Source organism: Mauremys reevesii, linkage group 5, assembly GCF_016161935.1.
Source record: "Mauremys reevesii isolate NIE-2019 linkage group 5, ASM1616193v1, whole genome shotgun sequence".
In the NCBI taxonomy this organism is placed as follows: domain Eukaryota; kingdom Metazoa; phylum Chordata; order Testudines; family Geoemydidae; genus Mauremys; species Mauremys reevesii.
The window spans coordinates 14,413,778-14,439,250 of record NC_052627.1 but is presented as its reverse complement, the minus strand read 5'-3'; the positions used below and the strand labels follow the sequence as shown (position 1 = coordinate 14,439,250).

The following is a 25,473-nucleotide window of genomic DNA, read 5'->3' as shown; positions in this document are numbered from 1 at the left end:
AGAGTATCTCTTTCATAGAAAGATCCGATCGTGGTCCAAAAATTGACAGTGATGGAGAATCCACCACAACCTTTGGTAAATTGTTTCCAGGCCCAGATTTAAGTCAGGCAACCGAGACAACAGCCTGGGGTGCCGGAGTTGGGGGCGCTGGGTTTGGGGTGCTGTTTTTATTGTACAGATCCTAGCATGCAAATTTATCATCTTATATGACAGGGATAAATCATGCATCAAAGTCATGAAATGGGCTACAAATGCAATAAAAAATAAGGTGTTCGAAATTTTAACAAATGGGGGGGTACTGAAGATGCTCCTCACCTGGGTTGCCATTTGGTGTAGGGCCAGGCTGGATTGATTCAATGGTTAATTACCCTCACTGTTAAAAAATTATACTTTATTTCCAGTCTGAATTTGTCTAGCTTCAGTTTCCAGCCACTGACACCAACATGTTTAGAAGAAGTATGGGCTTGTCTATGTAGGGAATTTAGTGCCATAATTATACTAGGATATTTATACTGCCATAGTTATACTGGTATAAATCCCTGTGTAGACACACTAATCCAAGACTAAGAGTGCCTTTTTCCAATTTAGTTGGTCAGTTTAGGCCTTGTCTACACTACCAAGTTTTGTTGCCAAAAACTGCCTTTTGGCGACAAAACAGCAAAGGCGTACACACTATAATGCGACTTTTGTCAGGAAAAACGCCCAATTTTGGTGAGAAAACCTTCCACCCCATGAGAGACTTTTGTCTTTTCCTCTCCCTTTATTGTTGACAAAGAGCCAACAGACACTGCTGATTGTTTTGTGGACAGAACTGGCTTCAGCCTGCCCTGATAGCTCTGCTCAGTGTTTTGATCTCTGCTGGCCAGCAGGCATGCGTCGTCTCCTTTCAAAGCCCCGGGAAGTATCTGTGTGCTGCTGAGGGCGTTGAGCAGCAAGGCCAGCGCTAGAGATGGGGCTCCTTGGGGCAGGCACAGCGATAGGTGCAGAATGCTTCATTACAGTGTTCCCTGTTAATAGGAATTCATTGTATTAAAGGGAAAGAGCTGTCCCTGGCCAGCGGAGCGGGGATTCCAGCTGGCACCGGCAGGCCCCCTTCCCCTAAGGTGTTGGGCACCTACTTCCCGCTGGAATCAGTAGGAATTAGGTACCTACATACTTTGGAGGATCTGGGCCCCTGTGCTGCTCATCTGGGACCAGCTCCTTTCTGTCACAGACCAGGGACACACGTCTCAGCCCCTTCACGCTGCCACACCAAGGCAAAGAGCCGCCGTGTAAACAGGAATCAGGCCCAGAGCCTCTTCAAGGAGGTGCCCTCCTGACGTAGTGAAGAGGAATGTTGTTTCAGAGACTAAAATAAAGGATTTTTTTCCAGTTTAAAAAAAAACAAAACAAAAAAAACTAGCTTTCCCGCCCCGCTTTGCCAAAGACCAAATGTGTTGACTTGACCTTCAGGTGAAGCTGCAATGCTTAGCTATTCTTCCAGGGTTTTCTTTGGAGTGACACGGAAAGGTAAGTAGATGAGTGGGGATGGGGTGCAGTTCTGGTGTTAAAGGTGTAGGAGGAGGACTTGAGAAAGTGTTGTTGGTTGCATATTGGTTCACTGTAGTGTGAAGGAATGTACGCAAGCATTGAGCTTTCTATACGTGTATTTTTTCCAAATTAATATGGTAGGATATTAGCATTAATCCTCAGATGGAGTTACTCAACTGTAAATATATCTAGCACTATGAATGAAATTTCAGTTGATGAATGATTACATAGTACAAACTCCAAGGCAACTGTTACAGTTTCAGTGTCTTTTATTCACTTTAATTCGTTTATCTTTAAAAGGAGAAGTCTAACACAAGGAATGTTTGTGAATATTATATTACAGTCATTTGTTATATTACATTTCATAATGATCAGATGCATTTAATCTATGTAATAATTGTTTACACATCAGTTAAACACACAGTGTGATTCGCTTTAGATTATAAGCCTTCTTCAATTTTATTTACAAAGCCTACAGACAAATGTTTCACATACCCTAGAACAACAATCATATGTGATATTATATAAATTAACATGGAACATGTATGTCTAAGAATTACATTAATTTCAAACCTGGTAGAAAAACTAACTTGGAATTCTTAGTATGTGTTACCTGAGAATATTTTTATCTCCAAGTTATGATTATTATAATTATATAATAACCAGTCCCTGTGACTCAAATAAATATTTGCTAATTAGATAAGCAGAATCAATCTATTACCACTTATAGCCACCAGGAGACCCCAAAGACAAACTGGGCCTTCACTGTCACTGGTTTGCCAGTAGGATTACTGAGGTTACAGAGGCCTCACTACATGTCCTGCCATGACAGGCTCATGTTCCATCACAGTGCTGAGATGATGTCATACCCAGATGTCATCTTAATGGATGCAATGACTTTGTGCTGGGAACAACTTTCCTCAGCTGCAGCATTTGTATTTTAAAAGCTGTAGAGCCAGGTGGAGGAAACAGACAAGTTCATTGCTCACTGTAGAGGGAGCCTGAAGCGCTGTTGAAGTGATCCTTAGCTCTTCTCCTTTACAGGTGAGTGCTTTGTGAAGACCTGTCAAAATAAACACAGTGGGAACTTTATCCTTTCATTAGAATGTTTCTTTCTGGATTTCACATACAGAAGGGCTTGATTTTCCTCTCACACTAGCTTTATGCTGTGCCACTCCATTGGACTGACTCTGATTTACACCCATTTAAGTCACATCAGTATCAGGACCATCGAGTACTTGGTAGAACAGTAGGTTAAATTCAAAGGACCAGATTCTGCCACTGTTAAGCTGATTGGCACTTTACTCTGTGAATACTCCCGTTGCTTTCTATAGGATTACTTGTGGAGAACGGTGTTACTCAGCGAGGGTAAATGTGGCACAATCTAGTCCTAAAGGATTGTGATTTCTCAATAGGCATCATGGATGGCCATTCTTCCCAGCTTTTGAAGCCCACACATGGGTAAAGATTCCCAAAATTAAGCACAAGTCAGTTTAGTACTGAGTCTGAGTCACACAGGCTGTTTAAACTAACTTGTTTTTCCCTTTGAAAGTCTGCAGTGCATTTGACCTGCTCTTCTGCGTGAAGCAGGGGGTATTGCTGCAATGGGGAGTTCTGTATACCCCAGATACCTAATACTGTCTCCCAAGAAATCTGCCATTTTCTGGGGTTTCAATGCAGGTTTCTGAGGATGCTGTGAGCAGTGGTTCAGGCACAGGCTGTGAGACTGCAGTGACCATCAATTGAGCGCAAAGTTGGATCTCCCCGATGTATAAGAATAAAGCGAGCTCTTAAGCGCATGAGAGTTTTTCCATGCAGACGGATGGGAAACCTACCTTTTCTTGATGAGGGCTGTCACCAACTTCTGAACCCATTTGGAATTAGGGTTCAAGCATCTTTGCTCTCCAGTGGGCTTCACTGTCGCACTGAAATGAACAAAACAAAACAGAATTCATTTCCATACAATGGAAAGGTCACAAATGTCTTTGTTATCTGGGATCAGGGTCTGAATAGCAGGAGTCTGGCTCTCGGTGAGCTGAGTGATACGCTACATTGTGGCCATGAGCTGGGAGCGAATATACAATCAAAAGACCTCAAATCAGCTAAAGCATTTGTATGATCTACCTGATGTATTTCTATGCACCCAGCAAGTGGGATCTAGGTTCTCATCTAGCCTCAAGGCCTGATTCCCTACAACCTGTGTAGTCATTGACCCTTGTGCCAAGGGAGTGCAGAAAATGCTCCTCTTCAGATCTGGGGTCAATGACTAAACAAGGCACCGAGCCCTGGAGAATCCCACCCTCCAGGCTAGTCTTCAGTTGGTGTATTTCCATGGGAGTCTATGAAGCTGTGTTGATCACACCAGCTGATGATCTGGGCCTTAGTCCCTAGCCTCATTGCACTTCGCTTTGCTTGTAATACGGAGATGGACATCAGAACCTGGGGTTACGTTAAAGGGGGGAGGAATCCCCATATTTCCTGCCATTGCAACAACAGCCCCACTGAGTGGTGATAGCTGAGTGGTTAAGTCATTACTCACATGATCTCAACATGGTCACAGGAAGAGCTCTTGGGAATCACTTCTATTTTTCCTAAGGCTTTTCGCTGAATGAAATTAGAACCTTTGTCTATGCAGCTGCAACGTCCTTTTCCATAGGCCAGCTGCCCTAAAAGAAATGGGCCCAGGAGAGCGAGAGATTAGAATGATATTAGATACCTGAGATGTTTTCAGTAAAATATATTTAAGTCGGTAGAGGAGAGGTTGAAAACACTGCATTTCAGCCTCAGGGCTGCAGAGTAATTTGTCCTGCAATGTTACCATGTGCATATTTACATTAGGACAACGTCACAAAAAGCACTACACTCTTTTGCCTTGATCTCCGTTCATTTGTTTACACTAGGGCCTTCTGAACCTCTTTCTTCCAGAGCTGAGAATTTCTTTTCTGTTATCAGTCTTGATTGGAAGTCAGAGGGCCTGATTCTGCTCTCACATGAGTCAATGGAAAATAGGAGTCGCCCCGGTGTAAAAGTGATGGGAGTGAATGAGCAGTTGCAACTAAAATCATTGTTGTTCACAAAGGGTCTGATCCAACACCCATTGAAATCAGTAAGAAAGTTCCCACTGACTTGAATGTGCTTTGGATCAGGCCCAAACTGTCTTCCTCCGGTGATTAAAACAAGACAAAATATGATAGACTGAGGCTGATTTCACATCCTTACAAACTAGGGGACAGTCTGGGCACAAATCCAAGCCTGCCGAAAACTCTCATATTCGTTTCCCTGCTAAATACAAGCTGGTCAGTCTGAGTCCTGTGTGGACAACACACACACCTTCTAGACACAAGCAGAGCGGACAGATGTTTGCGCGCTGCAGTAGGACATAAACCCTGAACCGAGATCCAACAAAAGTAACTTCCAAGCATTTATTCTACACAGCTTCCCAGTGACCCACGCCTCTGGCTTTCTCACTGCATTACACGTCTTTTGTGATATTGCTGCCTCTTACCTTGAATTTCAACTGCAATCAGGAACAATGAACAAAGGACGACAGCCCAGCTTCCCTTCATGGTGATGAGAGTGAAGGTTCTTCTGTATTATTCTTGGATGGCTGGGAGAGATTGAGGAGTGCCTAAGAGAAAGTGTTTCCCAGTGTACATTTATACACTAAGCCTTTTCCCTCCTTGATGCTGATTGGTCTTGATTATTGCCAAGACAGCTAAAAGAACCAGAGATTATTCAAGCTGTATGGGAAAGTCCCAGCAGGTGACAGAATGGCTTTGCTTTGCCAGCTGTTCCCTTTTAATTGAAATTCCTGATTTCTCATAAGGACTCAAACTAGGTTTCACTTTCAGTGAGTGTTAGGAAGTGATCCACGCACGCCTCTGTGTGTGCAGGGAGCGGAGCTGCCTTTTTGCTCTCCTAGGCAAACATAACACAGGGGAAATTCTTGAAGTGAAAGCCACAAATAAACATTGTGTGGGGTGAGGAGTCAGGGGAAGGGAGTCAAGTTATCTCCGCTCCTGTCTCTCCATTAAGGGTGCCCTGTTTTCTGATATCTCCTAGGAATCTTGCTTGGAAACATGGTCTGAAGTTTTCACTACAAATTCCGTGCAAGTGTGAAGGACTTACTCATAGGAAAATAGTGCAGTATTTCTGTTAATATTTAAAAGCCCCAAAGCTGAGTCAACTCACATTTAGGATTAAGGAACTGGAGTTGAGATAATCTGACTCTGTTTTCTCTGTCCCACCCCTGAAATATTTTGGGGGGCTTTAACTTTAAGAAATCCCTCTGGGTTAGTGTCTCTTGTGAGATCACCCAGACAGCGCCCTGCACACATCCCATTTGCAGGCTGATCATTTCCTAAGAGTCACAGAAAATGAAACCTACTTAGTGTTCCGATGAGAAAAGAGGTGCTTAAATGAAAAGGGAACAGCCGGCAAAAACAAAAAATTCCACAGGACTACTGGCTTTTGTGACTTCCCCACCTAGACTGTATACTCTCTACTTAGTTTAATTTACAAGGCAATATTTTCAGTGATACTGCACCAGGAGTGTGGTGCTATGTAGTATGAGTACGGACCCTGGATTCTGGTCTTTAGCAATTGTCTTCTGCTCTTTCACAACATATAAATATGAAGGAATGACACAGGTTCAGTGAGGTCCAAATTGTGGTATATTAAAACTGTGTTTAAAATTGTAGGTTATAACTTTAAATTTCAGGGAGGGGGTGGTTCACCTGGTCCTGCTTCCAGGCTAGAGGGCTCTGTAATGTAGTGTGTGAGCTGGGCCTAACACTAGCAGCAGTGAGTTTGCAGTCAGAAAGGCCTGTTAGATAGAGTGAGTTGTTCCTCCCTGCTCTCGGGAGCAGCCTGCTTTGTCTCCTTCTGTTTTGGTGTTCTTGTGTGTTATAGTTCTGAACTCTAAGACATAAAGAAGTGTTACATTTGAAGGGACCTGGCTGGAGGGCCACATCACTGGAAGAGGCAAACTGCCACACAGGCGGAACAGCCACCAGCAGAAGACACACACACACACCCAGTGAAGAGAGAGCTGCTACACCACACCTGGCTATAAGGAGACACCAGTTGACCCCTTCACAGGCCCCTAATCAGGAAAACACTTTAAGCACATACCTAAGTCTTATTTGCATCAGTGGGAAACCAACTGATGTGATACAGCTGTGGAAGTACAGAAAGAACTGACAGGGATTTGTAGAGGATCTTAATGCATGACAGTCTCTGTTAGCCAGAGTTAGGCTAACTGTAACCCTAATAACGCGAGATTTGTAGAAGCAAGGATTGTGTGAGGCAAGTGGAAAAGAACTGTGTGAGAAGTTGTTTTTCGACCTTGTGTAGATAATACAATATGTAGACTGGCGTCTCTTAAGTGAGAAAAACAAGATACCAGGATGACCTAGGTATAAACAAAATGCAGCTGTTGCTTATTATTGTCTGTAACAAATGTATAAATGCTTGCTATAATTGTTTACCTGTTGAGAGTCCTGTCTAGGAAGGGGAGACCCTATGTCCTAGTGCACTCTCTCCCTGGTGTAGCTGCTAAACAGAAGAAAGTATCTGACTCTGCTGCACCCAAACAAAAAGCGAGAACTGAGTTTTTCTGCGACGCAGCATATCTGGGGATTTCCACTCTAACTAAAATAAACTCAGAATTCCGTATTAGAGTGCTATGCCAAATAGATAACAAGCAATTAGGAGACCAAAAGGGCAGTGGAGCTTCCTGCCATTAATACAAAACAACTGTGGCATAAAAAAAGACATTGTGCTAGAAAATAATGAACTAAAATGGAAGAATCATTTAGCCTCGAATGATATTCTGCATATTGAAGGACTGAGTATTTCTTGTGTGAGAAGAGTCCTCGATTCCAAGGCCAAAAGGGACCATCTAGGCCACATCTTCTATATGGGACGATAGCAGCATAGCTATGGTGCTGTAGCTACGCCGCAATAACCCCATAGTATAGATGCAGGCCACCGTGACATCACTGTAGGAGCTCCACCTCTCCAAGCGGGTGGTAACTAGGTCAACAGAAGCATTCTTCTGTCATCCTAGCTACACCTACACGGGGGGTTCGGTCAACATAGCCACATGACTCAGGTGTGTGAAAAATCCACCCCCCCGAGCAATGTAGCCATGCCGACCTAAACTTTAAGCGTAGACCAGGCCCTAGTCTGACTTTTATCATGCAGACCATAGAACTTCCTCAAAGTAATTCCTTTTGGGCTGGAACAACGAGGAGTCCTTGTGGCACCTTAGAGACCAACAAATTTATTTAGGCATAAGCTTTCGTGAGCAAAAACCCACTTCATCAGATGCATGGAGTGGAAAATATAGGAGCAGGTATAAATACATGAAAGGATAGGAGTTGCCTTACCAAGTGTGAGGTCAGTCTAACGAGATAATTCACTTAACAGCAGAATACCAAGGGAAGAAATATAACTTTTGAAGTGGTAATGAGAGTGGCCCATTTCAGACAGTTGACAAGAATGTGTGAGTAACAGTAGGAGGAAATTAGTATTGAGGAAATTAGGTTTATGTTTTGTAATGACCCAACCACTCCAAGTCTTTATTCAGGCCTAATCTGATGGTGTCCAGTTTGCAAATTAATTCCAGTTCTGCAGTTTCACATTGGAGTCTGTTTTTGAAATTTTTTGTTGAAGAATTGCCACTTTTAGGTGTGTTATTGAGTGACCAGGGAGATTGAAGTGCTCTCTTACTGGTTTTTGAATGTTATGATTCCTGATGTCAGATTTGTGTCCATTTATTCTTTTGTCTAGGGACTGTCTGGTTTGGCCAATGTATATGGCAGAGGGGCACTGCTGGCACATAATGGCATATATCACATTGGTAGATGTGCAGGTGAATGAGCCCCGGATGGTGTGGCTGATGTGGCTGGGTCCTATGATGGTGTCCCTTGAATAGATATGTGGACAGAGTTGGCACCGGGTTTGGTTCCTGGGTGAATGTTTTTGTTGTGTGGTTGCTGGTGAGTATTTGCTTCAGGTTGGAGGGCTGTCTGTAAGCGAGGAGTGGCCTGTCTCCAAGGTCTGTGAGAGTGAGGGATCGTCCTTCAGGATAGGTTGTAGATCCTTGTTGATGCGCTGGAGAGGTTTTAGTTGGGGGCTGTAGGCAGTGGTGAGCTGGAGCCAGTTCCCACCGGTTCGCAGGAACTGGTGGTTAAATTTAGAAGCTGGTGTAGAACCGGCTGTTAAACGGGTGGGTGGGCAAACAACTCTGGTCCACGTGCCCATTCTGTCCCCGGCCTGAGTTCCCAGCTGGGGAGGCTCCCCCAACCCCTCCTCCGCTTCCCCTTACCTCGCAGAGCCGCCGCATGCCGAGCCACCGGCACCAGCGCTCTGGGCAGCTCTGCAGCTCCTGCCGCTTGGAGGAGCAAGATAAGGTGGGGGCTGCGAGCTCCAGCGGGCCGCGCGGCATTCTTACACGCTGCCCTGAGCAGCATGGTAAGGGGGCTGGGCCTGGCCTGGGAGGAGGGGTTGGATAAGGCAGGGGCCGGGCAGGGAGCGGTTGGAGGGGGCGGAGGTTCTGGGGCGGGGAGGCCAGGGGATGGGGAACGAAGCGGGTTTGGGTAGGCATGAGTTCTGGGGGTCTGTCGGGGTGGTGGTGGATGGGGTCAGGGGAGTCAGGGGACAGGGAGCAGGGTGAATTGGGTAGGGGGTGGGGAGGGGTTCTGGGGCAGTTAGGGTGGGGGGTCTCGGGAGGGGGTGGTCAGGGGACAAGGAGCAGGGGGAGGTAATGGGTTGCTTGCGGCCCTTGCGGGTTCTGAGGGGGGCAGTCGGGGGCAGGACATGGGTGGGGGTCGGATGGGGGAGTCAGGCTGTTTTGGGAGGCACAGCCTTCCCTACCTGGCTCCCAATACAATTTTGCAGCCCCGATGTGCAGGGCCGGTTTTAGGAAGTGCGGGGCCCAATTCGAACAGTTTCAATGGGGCCCCGGCAGGGATTACTAAAAAAAAACACGTAATAAAACATGTGGGGCCTGTACTCACCGGGCGGCACTCCGAGTCTTTGGCGGCACTTTGGCGGCGGGTCCTTCACTCGCTATGGGTCTTCAGCAGCACTGAAGGAGCCGCTGCCGAAGTGCCACCGAAGACCTGGTAGGGAACCAGTTGTTAAGATTTTGGCAGCTCATCACTGGCTGTAGGTGACAGCTAGAGGCGTTCTGTTACTTTCTTTGTTGGTCCTGTCTTGTAGTAGGTGACTTCTGGGTACCCTTCTGGCTCTGTCAATCTGTTTCTTCACTTCACCGGGGCGGGGTACTGTAGTTTTAAGAACACTTGATAGAGATCCTGTAGGTCTCTGGCTGAGGGTTCGGAGCAAACGTGGTCGTATCTTAGAGCTTGGCTGTAGACAATGGATTGTGTAATGTGATCTGGATGAAAGCTGGAGGCATGTAGGTAAGTATAGCGGTCAGTAGGTGTCCCGTATAGGGTGGTGTTTATGTGACCATCGCTTATTAGCACTGTAACAAGAACAGAACCTAGTGAAAATGTCCCTGCAATGGTGACTGTCAGAGAGCATTTTCTAGAATGTATTGACATTGACGATACTACAGGAGCTGGTATGACAAATGTACTTCTTAAAAAGCTGGAAGATACAGGAATTGCGATAGTTGACATGAGAGATCAGGGCTACGATAATGGTGCCAACATGAGAGGAAAGAACAGAGGAGTGCAGACACAGAGCCGAGAGTTAAACCCTCGAGGCTTTTTGTCCCATGCAGTTCTCATTCATTGAACTTGGTGGTCAGTGATGCAGCATCAGCTTCTAGTGAGGCTGCTGAATTTTTTAATGTAATTCAAAGCATCTATGTATTTTTCTCCGCATCAACTCATCGATGCCAAATTTTGAAGCAACATCAGGGAACATCCTCTCTGACACTGACCACTGAGTGCCACACAATGGGAAAGTCACGTGGAGGCGATAAAGCCTATCAAACACCAAATTGGGAAGATAGATGATGCCATAGTTGCCATTATGGAGGATAATGCTATGACAGAAACTGTTCATGGGAGAACAGTGGCAGAGGGAAATGGAATCACCAGAAACATACATAACTTCACATTTCTGTGTGGCTTAGTGTTGTGGCATGCCATACTGTTTGAAATACATGTTGTAAGCAAGAGACTCCAAGGTGTTGACCTTGTTCTATCTGGAGCAATGGAACAACTGGACAAAGCAAAGTCACACCCAGGGGCGGCTCTAGCAATTTCGCCGCCCCAAGCACGGCAGCAGGCCGCGGGGGGGCGCTCTGGCGGTCGCCGGTCCCGCAGCTTCGGTGGACCTCCTGCAGACGTGCCTGCGGAGGGTCCGCTGGTCAGGGGCTCCGGTGGAGCATCCGAAGGCACGCCTGTGGGAGGTCCACCGGAGCTGCCTGCCGCCCTCTCGGCAACCGGCGGAGCGCCCCCCGCGGCATGTCGCCCCAAGCACGCGCTTGGCATGCTGGGGCCTGGAGCCGGCCCTGGTCACACCTACAGTCTTAATAGTCAGATGAGGGATTTCAAAAAGTTCAGAAGAGTGCACAGAAGTTGGCAGAAGAACTTCACACTGAATCTATTTTCCCACCCATTCAAGAATACAAGAGTCACCAAAGAAGAAATTTTGGTTACAAGGCACAGGATAATCCCATAAGAGACCCCAAACAACAATTCAAAGTTGAATTCTTTAACCAGGTGCTAGATTGTGCAATACAGTCAGTTGAAGAACGTTTCATGCTGCTCAAGGAACACAGCAGTATATTTGGGATGTTGTATGATGTTCCAAAACTCCTCACTATACCTGAAGAAGACCTACACCAGCAATGCAGGGCACTAGAGACAGTGCTGGCACATGATGACATGCGCGATATTGATGCGAGTGATTTAGGTGATGAACTGAAAGCCCTTTCAAGATACATTTCAGCAGGATCAACTCCAGAGGCTGTTCTGGAATAGATGTGCACAGATAAGATGACCACCCTCTTCCCAAATGCTTTTGTTGCTCTGCACATACTTCTAACACTTCCTGTAACAGTTGCCAGTGGAGAATGCAGCTTCTCCAAGCTGAAGTTAATAAAAACACATCTACGCTCCACAATGACACAGGAAAGGCTGGTCGGCCTTGCAACCATCTCAATAGAGCATGAGCTGGCCCAGACTGTGGACCTTCAGCAGGCAGCAGTTCAAATCTTTGCAACCAAGGCGGCCCGGAAAGCCCCACTTGGATTATTCAAACAGATACAAATGCCAGTGTTTACTATGCAGACAAGAAAAGTTACATTTGCTGTTCAGGCATTTGAAAGTTAAGTGTTAAACTTTTTGAACAAGGCATTTTAAGTTGTTAGTTCTCCTTTATTGGGTAGGTAGCAGAGCAGTACCATGAGAGGAGTAGAACAGGAAGAAGGCAGAATTGAGACCTTTCAAGTTTTGGCCCAAGCGAGGGGCCATGGGGGGCGGCATTTGAGCTCCCTGCCTCAGGTGCCAAAATGTTGTGGGCCCAGCCTGAAGAGCGTACACACTGCAAAGGGACTTTTGCCGGGAGAAATGCCCAGTTTTGGCGAGAAAAAACTTCCAAACCTAAAAGAGACTTTTTTGTCTTTTCCCCTCGCATTATTGTCGACAAAGAGCCAGTGTAGACACTGCTGATTGTTTTGTCGACAAAACTGGCTTCCGCCAGTATCCCACAAGCCTGCCCTGATGGCTCTGCTCAGTGTTTTGATCTCTGCTGCCCCGCAGGCATGCGCCGTCCCCTTCAAAGCTTCAGGAAGTATCTGTGTGCTGCTGAGGGTGCTGGGCAGCAAGGCCAGCACTAGAGATGGGGCTCGTTGGGGCAGGCACAGTGATAGGTGCAGAATGCTTCATTACAGTGTTCCCCGTTAATAGGAATTCATTGTATTAAAGGGAAAGAGCTGTCCCTGGCCAGCGGAGGGGGGATTCCAGCTGGGACTGGCAGCACCAGTTCACCTAAGGTGTTGGACACTTAGTTCCCGCTGGAATCAGTAGGAATTAGGTACCTACATACTCTGGAGGGTCTGGGCCCCTGTGCTGCTCGTCTGGGACCAGCTTCTTTCTGTCACAGACCAGGGACACACGTCTCAGCCCCTTCGTGCTGCCACACCAAGGCAAAGAGCCGCTGTGTAAACGGGAATCAGGCCCAGAACCTCTTCAGGGAGGTGCCCTCCTGTGAACTAGCTTTCCCACCCCACTTTGCCAAAGACCAAATGTGTTGACTTGACCTTCAGGTGAAGCTGCAATGCTTAGCTATTCTTCCAGAGTTTTCTTTGGGGCAACACGGAAAGGTAAGTAGATGAGTGGGGATGGGGTGCAGTTCTGGTGTTAAAGGTGTAGTAGGAGGACTTGAGAAAGTGTTGTTGGTTGCATATTGGTTCACTGTAGTGTGAATGAATGTACACAAGCATTGAGCTTTCTATACGTGTATTTTTATCAGATTAATATGGTAGGATATTAGCATTTATTCTCAGATGGAGTTACTCAACTGTAAATATACCTAGCACTCTGAATGAAATTTCAGCTGATGAATGATTACATAGTACAAACTCCAAGGCAGCTGTTACAGTTTTTTAGTGTCTTTTATTCACTTTAATTGGTTTATCTTTAAAAGGAGAAGTCTAACACAAGGAATGTTTGTGAATATTATATTACAGTCATTTGTTATATTACATTTCATAATGATCAGATGCATTTAATCTATGTAATAAACGTTTATACATCAGTTAAACACAGAGTGTGGTTCGCTTTAGATTATAATCCTTCAATTTTATTTATAAAGCCTACAGGCAAATGTTTCACATACCCTAGAACAACAATCATATGTGATATTATATAAATTAACATGGAACATGTATATCTAAGAATTACATTAATTTCAAACCTGCTAGAAAAAAATAACTTGGAATTCTTATTATGTGTTACCTGAGAATATTTTTATCTCTGAGTTATGATTATAATAATATAATTACCCATCCATGTGGCTCAAAGAAATATTTGCTAATTAGATAAGCAGAATCAAGCTATTACCCCTTATATCCACCAGGAGACCCCAAAGACAAACTGGGCCTTTACTGTCACTGGTTTGCCAGTAGGATTACTGAGGTTACAGAGGCCACACTACATGTCCTGCCATGACAGGCTCATGTTCCATCACAGTGCTGAGATGATGTCAAACCCAGATGTTACCTTAATGGATACAACGACTTTGTGCTGGGAACAACTTGCCTCAGCTGCAGCATTTGTATTCTAAAAGCTGTAGAGCCAGGTGGAGGAAACAGACAAGTTCATTGCTCACTGTAGAGGGAGCCTGAAGCGCTGTTGAAGTGATCCTTAGCTCTTCTCCTTTACAGGTGAGTGCTTTGTGAAGACCTGTCAAAATAAACACAGTGGGAACTTTATCCTTTCATTAGAATGTTTCTTTCTGGATTTCACATACAGAAGGGCTTGATTTTCCTCTCACATTACCTTTACACTGTGCCACTCCATTGGACTGACTCTGATTTACACCAGTTTAAGTCACATCAGTATCAGGACCATCGAGTACTTGGTAGAACAGTAAGTTAAATTTAAAGGACCAGATTCTGCCACTGTTAAGCTGATTGGCACCTTACGCTGTGAATAGCCCCTTTGCTTTCTATAGGATTACTTGTGGAGTAAGGTGTTACTTGGTGAGGGTAAATGTGGCACAGTCTGGTCCTAAAGGATTATGTGATTTCTCAATAGGACGGCTATTCTTCCCAGCTCTTGAAGTCCACCCATGGGTGAAGAGCCCCAAAATTCAGCACAAGCGAGTGTAGTACTGAGTCTGTGACACACAGGCCATTAAACAAACTTGTTTTTCCTTTTGAAACAATGCAGTGAATTTGACCTGCTCTTCTGCTTGAAGCAGGGGCTATTCTCTATGCCCCAGATAGCTTATACTGTGTCCCAAGAAATCTGCCATTTTCTGGGGTTGCAATGCAGGTTTCTGAGGATGCTGTGAGCAGTGGTTCAGGCACAGGCTGTGAGACTGCAGTGACCATCAATTGAGCCCAAAGTTGGATCTCACTGAGGTATAAGAATAAAGTGAGCTCTTAAGCCCATGACAGATGGGAAACCTACCTTTTCTTGATGAGGGCTGTCACCATCTTCTGTACCCATTTGGAATTAGGGTTCAAACATCTTTGCTCTCCACTGGGCTTCATTGTCGCACTGAAATGAACAAAGCAAAACAGATATACTGATTTTTTGGGGTTTTCCTTAATAGGCACCTATTACCCCCGCCCCCCACTCCATTCTGATTTTTCGCATTTGCTATCTGGTCACCCCAAAAACAGAATATATTTCCATACTATGGAAAGGTCACCATTGTCTTTGTTATCTAGGACCAGGGTCTGAATAGCAGGAGTCTGGCCCTCGGTGAGCTGAGTGATACGCTACATTGTCCCATGACCTGGGAGCGAATATACAATCAAAAGACCTCAAATCAGCTAAAGCGTTTGTATGATCTACCTGATGTATTTCTATGCACCCAGCAAGTGGGATCTAGGTTCTCATCTAGCCTCAGGGCCTGATTCCCTACAACCTGTGTAGTCATTGACCCTTGTGCCAAAGGAGTGCAGAAAATGCTCCTCTTCAGGTCTGGGGTCAATGACTAAACAAGGCACCGAGCCCTGGAGAATCCCACCCTCCAGGCTAGTCCTCAGTTGGTGTATTTCCATGGGAGTCTATGAAGCTGTGTTGATCACACCAGCTGATGATCTGGGCCTTAGGCTCTAGCCTCATTGCACTTCGCTTTGCTTGTAATACGGAGATGGACATCAGAACCTGGGCTTACGTTAAAGCGGGGGAAATCCCCATATTTCCTGCCATTGCAACAACAGCCCCACTGAGTGGTGATAGCTGAGTGGTTAAGTCATTACTCACATGATCTCAACATGGTCACAGGAAGAGCTCTTAGGAATCACTTCTATTTTTCCTAAGGTGTTTCGCTGAATGAAATCAGAACCTTTCCCTGTGCAGCTGCAACGTCCTTTTCCAGAGGTCAAGTGCCCTAAAAGAAATGGGCCCAGGAGAGAGAGAAATTAGAACGATATTAGATACCTGAGATGTCTTCAGTAAAATATATTTAAGTTGGAAGAGGAGAGGTTGAAAACACTCCATTTCATCCTCAGGACTGCAGAGTAATTTGTCCTGCAGTGTTACCATGTGCATATTTACATTAGGACAATGTTACAAAAAGCTACACTCTTTTGCCTTGATCTCATTAGTTTTGAAGTCAGAGGGCCTGATTCTGCTCTCACACGAGTCAGTGGAAAACAGGAGTCGCTCTGGTGTAAAAGTGATGGGAGTGAATGAGCAGTTGGAACTAAAATCATGGTTGCTCACAAAGGGTCTGATCCAACACCCATTGAAATCCGTGGGAAAGTTCCCACTGACTTCAATGTGCTTTGGGTCAGACCCAAACTGTCTTCCTCCGGTGATTAAAATAAGACAAAATATGATAGACTGAGGCTGATTTCACACCCTTACAAACGAGGGGACAGTCTGGGCACAAATCCAGGCCTGCCGAAAACTCTCATATTAATTTCCCTGCTAAATACAAGCTGGTCAGTCTGAGTCCTGTGTGGACAACACACACACCTTCTAGACACAAGCAGAGCGGACAGATGTTTGCACGCTGCAGTAGAACACAAACCCTGAACTGAGATCACTTTTTTCCCACAAAAGTAACTTCCAAGCATTTATTCTACACAGCTTCCCAGTGACCCATGCCTCTGGCTTTCTCACTGCATTACACGTCTCTTGTGATATTGCTGCCTCTTACCTTGAATTTCAACTGCAATCAGGAGCAGTGAACAAAGGACAACAGCCCAGCTTCCCTTCATGGTGATGAGAGTGAAGGTTCTTCTGTATTATTCTTGGATGGCTGGGAGAGATTGAGAAGTGCCTAAGAGAAAGTGTTTCCCAGTGTACATTTATACACTAAGCCTTTTCCCTCCTTGATGCTGATTGGTCTTGATTATTGCCAAGACAGCTAAAATATCCAGAGATTATTCAAGCTGTATGGGAAAGTCCCAGCAGGTGACAGAATGGCTTTGCTTTGCCAGCTGTTCCCTTTTAATTGAAATTCCTGATTTCTCATAAGGACTCAAACTAGGTTTCACTTTCAGTGAGTGTTAGGAAGTGATCCACGCACGCCTCTATGTGTGCAGAGAGCGGAGCTGCCTTTTTGCTCTCCTAGGCAAACATAACACAGGGGAAATTCTTGAAGTGAAAGCCACAAATAAACATTGTGTGGGGTGAGGAGTCGGGGGAAGGGAGTCAAGTTATCTCAGCTCCTGTCCCTCCATTAAGGGTGCCCTGTTTTCTCATATATCTTAGGAATCTTGCTCGGAAACATGGTCTGAAGTTTTCACTACAAATTCTGTGCAAGTGTGAAGGACTTACTAATAGGAAAATAGTGCAGTATTTCTGTTAATATTTAAAAGCCCCAAAGCTGAGTCAACTCACATTTAGGATTAAGGGACTGGGGTTGAGATAATCTGACTCTGTTTTCTCTGTCCCACCCCTGAAATATTTTGGGGGGCTTTAACTTTAAGAAATCCCCCTGGGTTAGTTTCTCTTGTGAGATCACCCAGACAGCTCCCTGCACACATCCCATTTGCAGGCTGATCATTTCCTAAGAGTCACAGAAAGTGAAACCTACTTAGTGTCCCCATGAGGAAACAGACATTTAAATGAAAAAGGGAACAGCCGGCAAAGATAATTCCACAGGACTATTTGCTTTTGTGACTTCTCCACCTAGACTGTATACTCTCTACTTAGTTTAATTTACAAGGCAATATTTTCAGTGATACTGCACAATGAGTGTGGTGCTATGTAGTGTGAGTACGGACCCTGGATTCTGGCCTTTAGCAGTTGTTGTGCCTTCTGCTCTTTCACAACATATGAAATATGAAAGAACGACACAGGTTCAGTGAGGTCCAAATTGTGGTATATTAAAACTGTGTTAAAATTGTAGGTTATAATTTTAAATTTTGGGGAGGGGGTGGTCCCTCTGGTTCTGCTTGCAGGCTAGAGGGCTCTGTAGAGAAGTGTGTGAGCTGGGCCCAACACTAGCAGCAGTGAGTTTGCAGTCAGAAAGGCCTGTAGTAGGATAGGGTGAGTTGTTCCTTGCTGCTCTCGGGAGCAGCCTGCTTTGTCTCCTTCTGTTTTGGGGTTCTTGTGTGTTATAGTTCTGAACTCTAAGACATAAAGAACTGTTACATTTGAAGGGACCTGGCTGGAGGGCCACATCACTGGAAGAGGCAGACTGCCACACAGGCGGAACAGCCACCAGTAGGACACACACACACAGAGAGTGAAGAGGCACCAGTTGACTCCTTCACCGGCCCCTAATCAGGAAAATACTTTAAGCACATATCTAAGTCTTATTTGCATCAGTGGGAAACCAACTGATATGATACAGCATATCTGGGGATTTCTACTCTAACTAAAATAAATTAAGAATTTCCGTATTAGAGTGGCATGCCAAACAGATGATAAACAATTCGGAGACTGAAAGGGCAATGGAGCTTCCTGCCATTAATACAAAACAACTGTCGTGTAAAAAAAGACATTGTGCTAGAAAATAATGAACTAAAATGGAAGAATCCTTTAGCCTCGAACGATATTCTGCGTGTTGAAGGGCTGAGTATTTCTTGTGTCAGAAGAGTCATCGATTCCAAGGCCAAAAGGGATCATTGTGATGATCTAGGCCATGTCTCCGATATGCGTCTATAGTAGCATAGCTATGGTGCTATAGCTATCCTACAATAACCCCATAGTATAGATCAGGGATCTCAAACTCAAATGACCACAAGGGCCACATGCGGACTAGTGCATTCAACCGAGGGCCACATCCCTGACACACACCTCTCACTGCCTCTGGCCCTGCCCCCACTCCATTAGGCCCCACCCCTGCCCCACCTCTCTCCACCCCTTCCCTGCCCCAATCCAACCCCTTCCCCGAAGTTCACACCCCAAGGCTGCCCCCAGGGTGTGCAGGTGATGTGCAGGGTGCGGCAGGGGGCTCAGGGCAGGTAGTGCAGGAGGGGTGTGGGATGTGGCAGGGGGATCAGGAGTTGGGGTGCAGAAAGGGTGTGGGATGTGACAGGGGGATCAGGGCAGGGAGTTGGGGTGCAGGCAGGGTTTGGGCTCCAGCCCGGCGCTGCTTACCTAGAGCAGCTCTGGAGTGGCAGCGGCGCGCACTGGGGCCAGAGCAGGCTCCCTGCCTGCCTGCCCTGGTCCCCGGCCCCGCGCTGCTCCGTTCTGGGAAGCAGCTGGAACCGTGTCCCTGCAGCTCCTGGGGGAGCGGGAGGGGGCTCAGGATTCTGTGCCTGTGCTGCTCTTGCTGCTCCTCCAGGTACCTCCCATGAAGCTCCCATTGGCCGCGGTTCCCTGTTCCCTCTGCCTCCTTCCCCCTTGCCCCCCCCCGGCCCGAAGGGGCGTGCTGCCAGCGGCTTCAGACAGAGGCGCAGGACTCGCAACACCACAGGGGGCAATCCTGCAGGTAGGCAGAGGGGCGGGGGGGTGCAGGGAGCTTGGCGGGGCCACACGCAAGAGACCCCTGGTATTGATGCAGGCTACCATGACATCACTGTAGGAGCTCCACCTCTCCAAGCGGGCAGTAGCTAGGTCAACAGAAGCATTCTTCTGTCAGCCTAGCTGCACCTACACGGGGGGGTTAGGTCAACATAGCTACATCACTCAGGTATGTGAGAAATCCACCCCCCCTGAGCAATGTAGCCATGCCGACCTAAACTTTAAGTGTAGACCAGGCCCTAGTCTGACTTGTATCACGCAGGCCATAGAACTTCACCAAAATAATTCCTTTGGGGCTAGAGTATCTCTTTCAGAGAAACATCCCATCTTGGTCTAAAAATTGACAGTAATGGAGAGTCCACCGCAACCTTTGGTAAATTGTTTCCAGGCCCAGATTTAGGGCAGTCGACCGCCTGGGGTGCCGGAGTTTGGGGCACTGGGCTTGGGGTGCTGTTTTTATTGTACAGATCCTAGCATGCAAATTTATCGTCTTATATGACAGGGATAAATCATGCAACAAAGTCGTGAAATGGGCTACAAATACAATAAAAGATAAGGTGTTCGAAATTTTAACAAATGGGGGAGTGGGGGCACTGAAGATGCTCCTCGCCTGGGTTGCCATTTGGTGTAGGGCCGGCCGGATTGATTCAATGGTTAATTATCCTCACTGTTAACAAATTATACTTTATTTCCAGTCTGAATTTGTCTAGCTTCAGTTTACAGCCACTGGATCATGTTATACCCGAGCACTAAGCTTGATATAAAGATCTGTACGAGACCCACATGTTTAGAAGAAGCGAGTATGGGCTTGTCTACATAGCGAATTTAGTGGCATCGTTTATCAGTTTAGAAACAACTATTTTTATCAATGGCCTGGAAGAGAACATAAAATCACCATGGATAGTTTGCAGGTGACACAAAGATTGAGGGGGGGGCGGTGAATAATGAAGAGAACAGATCACTAATACAGAGCAATCTGGATAACTTGATAAACATAGACAAGTAAACAATAAGCACTTCAGTGTGGTCAAATGTAAAGTTAGACACCTAGGAGCAAAAAATATAGGCCATACTTGCAGGATGGGGGACTCTATTCTGGGAAGCAGTGATTCTGAAAAAGACTTCGGGCTTGTGATGGATAATTAGCTGAACATGAGCTCCATGTACAATGCTGTGGTCAAAAGGCTAATGCAATCCTGGGATGTATAAACAGAGTAGAAGTAAGGAGGTTGTGTCACCTCTGTATTTGGCACTGGTGCGATTGGCTTGCTGCTGGAATTTGTGTCCAGTTCTGGTGTCCACACGTCAAGAAAGATGTTGAAAAATTATAGAGGGTTCAGAGAAAAGTCACAAGAATGATTAAAGGATTAGAAAAAATGCCTTATGGTGAGACACAAGGAGCTAAAACTATTGAGCTTATCCAAGAGAAGGTTAAGCGGTGACTTGATCATAATCTATAAGCACCTACATGTGAACAAGAATCTGATAATGAGCTCTTCATTCTAGTTAATGAAGATGCAATAAGAACCAATGTCTGGAAGCTGAAGCTAAACAAATCAGGCTAGAAATAAGGTGCAGATTTTTAACAGTGAGGTTAATTAACCGCTGGGACAATTTACCAAGGGTTGTGGTGAATTCTCTGTTACTGGTCATTTTTAAATTAAGATTGGATGTTTTTCTAAAAGATCTGCTCTAATTCAACCATAGCTATTGGACTTGAAGCAGGGGAGGTTTATGGCCTGTGTTATGCAAGAGGCTATGTGATCGCAGTGTTTCCTTCTGGCCTTGGAATCTACTCATCAGATACTTGAGTCAAATGAGGCATTGTCGTGTGGTGAGTTGGTCCTTAAAGGGGACCTGGAGCTCAGCCACACATGTGTCAGGCTTAGCTCGCCTCACAACGTGAAGGAATCATAGAAATGTAGGGCTGGAAAGGACCTCGAGAGACCATCAGGTCCAGCCCCCTATGTTGTGGCAGAAACAGGTAAACCTAGACCATCCCTGACAGGTGTTTGTCCAACTCGTTTCTAAAAGCCTCCAGTGATGGGATTCTACAACCTTCTTCTATTCCAGGATCTGTGGCTCCAGGACGGACTGCCCTGAGTGGGAACCCCCGCACTTGAAGACATCCTGACCAGCTGGCCTCCTCCAAGCAGGCAAACATGAGAGCCAGCCAGCTAGTTTGAAAGTGGAAGCTTTAGGGTCCCTAGCAGTCTGAGTGGACCAAACCGGACAAAAACAAAACAATGAACTTTCCCACAGAGCAGAAATCCCAAGCTTTGACCCGCCTCTGGTGGGGGCCGAGCAGTCCTGAGCTAGGAACTCGAGTTGAAGTCAACCTGGGAAAAGCCGTGAACTGATCTTTGTGATCTTATTGTTATTAAAGCCAAATTTCAGGGAAGAGGTTAGTTTAGATTTGATAGAACGCGTGATGTGTTCTTGTAGAGCAGGCTGGGAAGATCCGTGCTGACAACTCACACCAGAACAGCATAAGAATTCCCCTCTTTACAGATAAGATGAACAGGATGTGTATCTAATACACGCACAAATAAAGCCAAGGTCTTGTATGTACCTAGGCAGCTGGCCATAAACCTTTGTACACACTTTACCCAAACACTTATTTGTTTTTCCTCCAAGTTAGGGTCAAAGTCCTACCTATCCTCAGTGGTGGCTGGGTGCATAGGCACTGACTTCATGGGTGCTCCACCCCTGGAGCACCCACAGAAAAAAATTAGTGGGTGCTTAGCACCCACTGGCAGTCAGCTCCTCTGCTCCCACTCTGTGCCTCCCATCTGCCGGTGGCTCCACTGATCAATTCCTCCCCCTCCCTCATGGTGCCTCCCGCCCGCCACAATCAGCTGTTTTGCAGTGTGCAGGAGGCACTGGAGAGGAGTGAGGATGAGGCACGCTCAGAGGAGGGGGGCGGAACTGCGTGGGAAGAGGCGGGGTGGGGGCAGAACAGGGCAATTATCGAGTGATCCATCCTGTGTCATCCAGTCCCAGCTTCTGATAGAGGTTTAGGGACACCCAGAGCATGGGGTTGCTTCCCTGGCCATCTTGGCTAATAGCCATTGATGGAGCTATCCTCCATGAACTTACCTAATTCTGTTTTGAAACCAGTTATACTTTTGGCCTTCACAACATCCTCTGGCAGTGAGTTCCACAGGTTGACTGTGCGTTGTGTGAAGAAGTACTTCCTTTTGTTTGTTTTAAACCTGCTGCCTATTAATTTCACTGGGTTCTTGTGTTATGTGAGGGGGTAAATGACACTTCCTTATTCACTTTCTTGACACCACTCATGATTTTATAGACCACTATTATATCCCCCTTAGTGGTCTCTTTTCTCAGCTGAATAGTTCCAGTCTTTTTAATCTTGTCTCATACACGTAATCCTTTTTGTGGCCCTTCTTTGTACTTCAAATTCTAATTTTTTTTTTTTTGAGATGGGTTGACCGGAAAAACATGCAGTATCCACGGTTTGGACATACCATGGATATAGATAGTGACATATTTTCTGTCTGATTCTCTAGCCCTTTTCTAATGGTTCCTAACATCCTGTTAGCTTTTTTATTTATTTATTTATTTATTTATTTATTTTGACTGCTGCTACACATTGAGCAGATGTTTTCAGGGAACGTTCCACAGTTACTCCAAAATCACTTTCTTGAGTGGTAACAGCTAATTTTATAGGTATAGTTGGGATTATGTTTTCCGATGTGCATTATTTTGCATTTATCAACACTGAATTTAATCTGCCATTTTCTTGCCCAGTCTCCCAGTTTGGTGAGATCCCTTTGTAACTCTTCATAGTCCGCTTTGGACTTAACTTCTTGAGTAATTTTGTATAGTCTGCAAACTGTGCCACCTCACTGTTTGCCCCTTTTTCTAGATCACTTCTCAATATGTTGAACGACACTGGTCCCACTACAGATCCGGGGGGAACCCCGCTATTTACCTCTCTCCATTCTGAAAACTGACCGTTTATTCCTACCCTTTGTTTCCTAACTTTAACCAGTTACTGATCCATGAGAGAACCTCCCCTCTTCTCCCAGGGCTGTTTACTTTGCTTAAGAGCCTTTGGTGCGGGACCTTATCAAAGGCTTTCTGCAAGTCCAGTGCATCACAGTGTCATGTCTTCCAGTGTTTCCCACCTCGCCTAAAATATGAGACTGTATCTGGAGTGTTTATAGACTGCTCCTTGCTGTGCACTGTGCCCAGACTGGCAGGTCCCTAAGGCCTGTTGTGCTCTGGTGCGAGTGTGAATGGAAGTGGCATGTTAGAACAAGTAGGGTTAAGGACTAGGAGTAAAATCCTGGCCCCACTGAAGATAATAGGCCTGCCAATGATGTCCATGGGGCTGTGATTTCACCTGGTGTCGCTCTCTGTGTTGAGTAGTGGTGGTGGTGTCCTTCAGCACCTCACTTGAAAAGTGCAGGCTAAAGAAAGAGTGGCAGGGAATGGCTTTATCTGAGGAGACACAGGCTTCCGTGCGACCCTCCTCATGAAAATGAGGCTGCACATCACTCTCTTTGGTCTCATTCCTGCTGCTATTGGGGAACAGCCCTCTGTCTGGGGAGGAAGAGCTAGGCGTCTTCCAAAGATGAATTTTCAAACATGACCACTACTATTGAGGGCCTCCATTTTTGGGTGCTCATCTTGAGACCGTTTAAAGGGGCTGCTTGCCTTTCAGAGGTAGAGAATGCACACACCGCCTCTTGGTTTCCGCTGGAGCTGCAGCCACTCAGCACCAGTGAACATCAAGGCTAGGTGTGAGCTGGGGAACCTAGGAAACAAGGCACCCAAAATCAATGGTCACTTGAAAATGTTGGCCTTAGTTTCTGGACACTGGTCCTCCTCATGTATTTTTTTTATTTAAACAGAGAGTGCATGCATCCCAAGCATTGGATGGGTGCACTGTAACTAACAACATTTAATTCAAACTAAGCCCAGAGTGTATATATTGACCTGTCCTACCGTGCTGTAAAACCATGTTTGTACCCCTTCCTTTTGGGTGTCTCAATAGCTGGCCTACACTGCCTCAGCTGATGGTGCTGATGACAGAAGATTGTGGGTGTCTTTCACATGGTGCAGTGTATTTTGGGATGCCCTCCTGCATAGAGCCCCGGGAAGGAGGAAGGATAGACAACCTGGTTGCACAGGCCTTAGGTGCAGAAGGAGAGGGGAGTCTACGGGCAGCTCACTGGGTGGTGGCATCGTAGAGGCTTGAGGCTGGATGAGGGCCATGGCCCTGATACAAAGTTCTTATAATCACTGGGAGTCTCCCACTGCCTTCAATGAGCTTAAGACCAGGAACCAAGAAGATACAATGGAGGCAACAGGCAAATGGAGAGGGGGCACAAGGGAAGACATATGGATATAAAGAGAATGAAATCAAGAACACTGAAGAGAAAGTGTTGGCAAACCACGGGAAAATGGCGTGGCAAAGAGCAAAAACACTCAAGCCTTTTGCTATGTCAGTATATTCCCCAAATGGCCTGTCTAATTTGGTTCTTCCTATGTGAATGACCAAATTGAAGGCCTGATCCTGACAGATGCAAAGGGCCATCCAACCGCATTGACCTTGTGAAAGTAGAATGAATTATATTGTAAAAATAAGAATGGATTAAAGAAATGTTGTATGTACCTTTAAGCAGAAATAAGAAATGTTGAAATACAGGTGCCAGGAAAAGAAACATTAGGCATAAACAATGGTGCTAATGGCGAAACATTAACAGAAGATCAGTAATAGTTAGTAAGGAAATAAGATATGCATGCCTAGCCCAGGTAAACTTATCTGATTCTGCTTCCTTTGTTATCTTGTTAAGTTCTCACCCTTTTATCTGTATAAATAAGATAGTTTGTGTCTTGCATGGTGCTCACATTATCTGGGGCCATGGCTACACTTGCAAATTTGCAGCACTGCAGCAGGGTGTGAAAACACACCCTCTCCAGCGCTGCAAATTGCGGCGCTGCAAAGCGCCAGTGTGGTCAAAGCCCCAGCGCTGGGAGCGCGGCTCCCAGCGCTGTACGTTATTCCCCACAGGGAGGTGGAGTACGGACAGCGCTGGGAGAGCTCTCTCCCAGCGCTGGCGCTTTGACTACACTTAGCGCTTCAAAGCGGCAGCGCTTTGAAGTGCAAGTGTAGCCATAGCCTCAGTGTTATTAGCAGAGCGCTGTGCTAATAAAACAGAGTGGTCTGACAAACTGTGAGTCCTGAGTCTAACTTTGACAACCTCAAGAACGTGAGGCTGCCAAGGGGTAACAGAAGCTCCTGAGTGTTGCCTGGGTCTGAGTGCGGTCACTGCGCTATATGAATATACATCTCCTACATGTCTAGCCTAACAAATTCAGTACT

The 25,473-nt window shown here is 46.0% G+C and overlaps 2 protein-coding genes across 10 annotated transcripts in view; one reads left to right on the top strand and one right to left on the bottom strand.

Moving 5' to 3' along the window:
* The window catches only part of LOC120406986 (protein FAM47E-like), a 69,400-nt gene that overhangs the window by 9,682 nt on the left and 34,245 nt on the right, over positions 1-25,473 (top strand). For 2 of the 7 annotated variants that reach the window (XM_039542248.1, XM_039542239.1), the window contains exons 1-2: positions 13,766-13,903; positions 21,192-21,522. The exons of 1 other annotated variant lie outside the window; for it this stretch is intronic. The gene's annotated coding sequence lies outside the window, so the exon portion shown is untranslated. Of the gene's footprint in view, positions 1-13,765; positions 13,904-14,917; positions 15,030-21,191; positions 21,523-25,473 lie in introns of those variants that run through there. 4 more of the 7 variants (XM_039542243.1, XM_039542244.1, XM_039542240.1 and 1 more) reach the window with 3 other exon arrangements.
* Positions 1,801-16,973, bottom strand: LOC120406987 (C-X-C motif chemokine 10-like). 3 transcript variants are annotated; one of them, XM_039542251.1, is made up of 4 exons: positions 16,360-16,973; positions 4,070-4,196; positions 3,366-3,455; positions 1,801-2,593 (listed from the first exon to the last, which is right to left on the bottom strand). In XM_039542251.1, exons 1-4 carry the CDS (start codon positions 16,418-16,420, stop codon positions 2,569-2,571), a joined length of 303 nt encoding a protein of 100 aa, XP_039398185.1. In that variant the 5' UTR covers positions 16,421-16,973; the 3' UTR covers positions 1,801-2,568. The 3 variants fall into 3 exon arrangements, with proteins under 3 accessions (XP_039398185.1, XP_039398184.1, XP_039398183.1); XM_039542250.1 differs by lacking the exon at positions 16,360-16,973 and adding an exon at positions 5,036-5,352; XM_039542249.1 differs by lacking the exons at positions 1,801-2,593; positions 3,366-3,455; positions 4,070-4,196 and adding exons at positions 13,786-13,922; positions 14,655-14,744; positions 15,459-15,585 and having other exon boundaries at positions 16,360-16,529.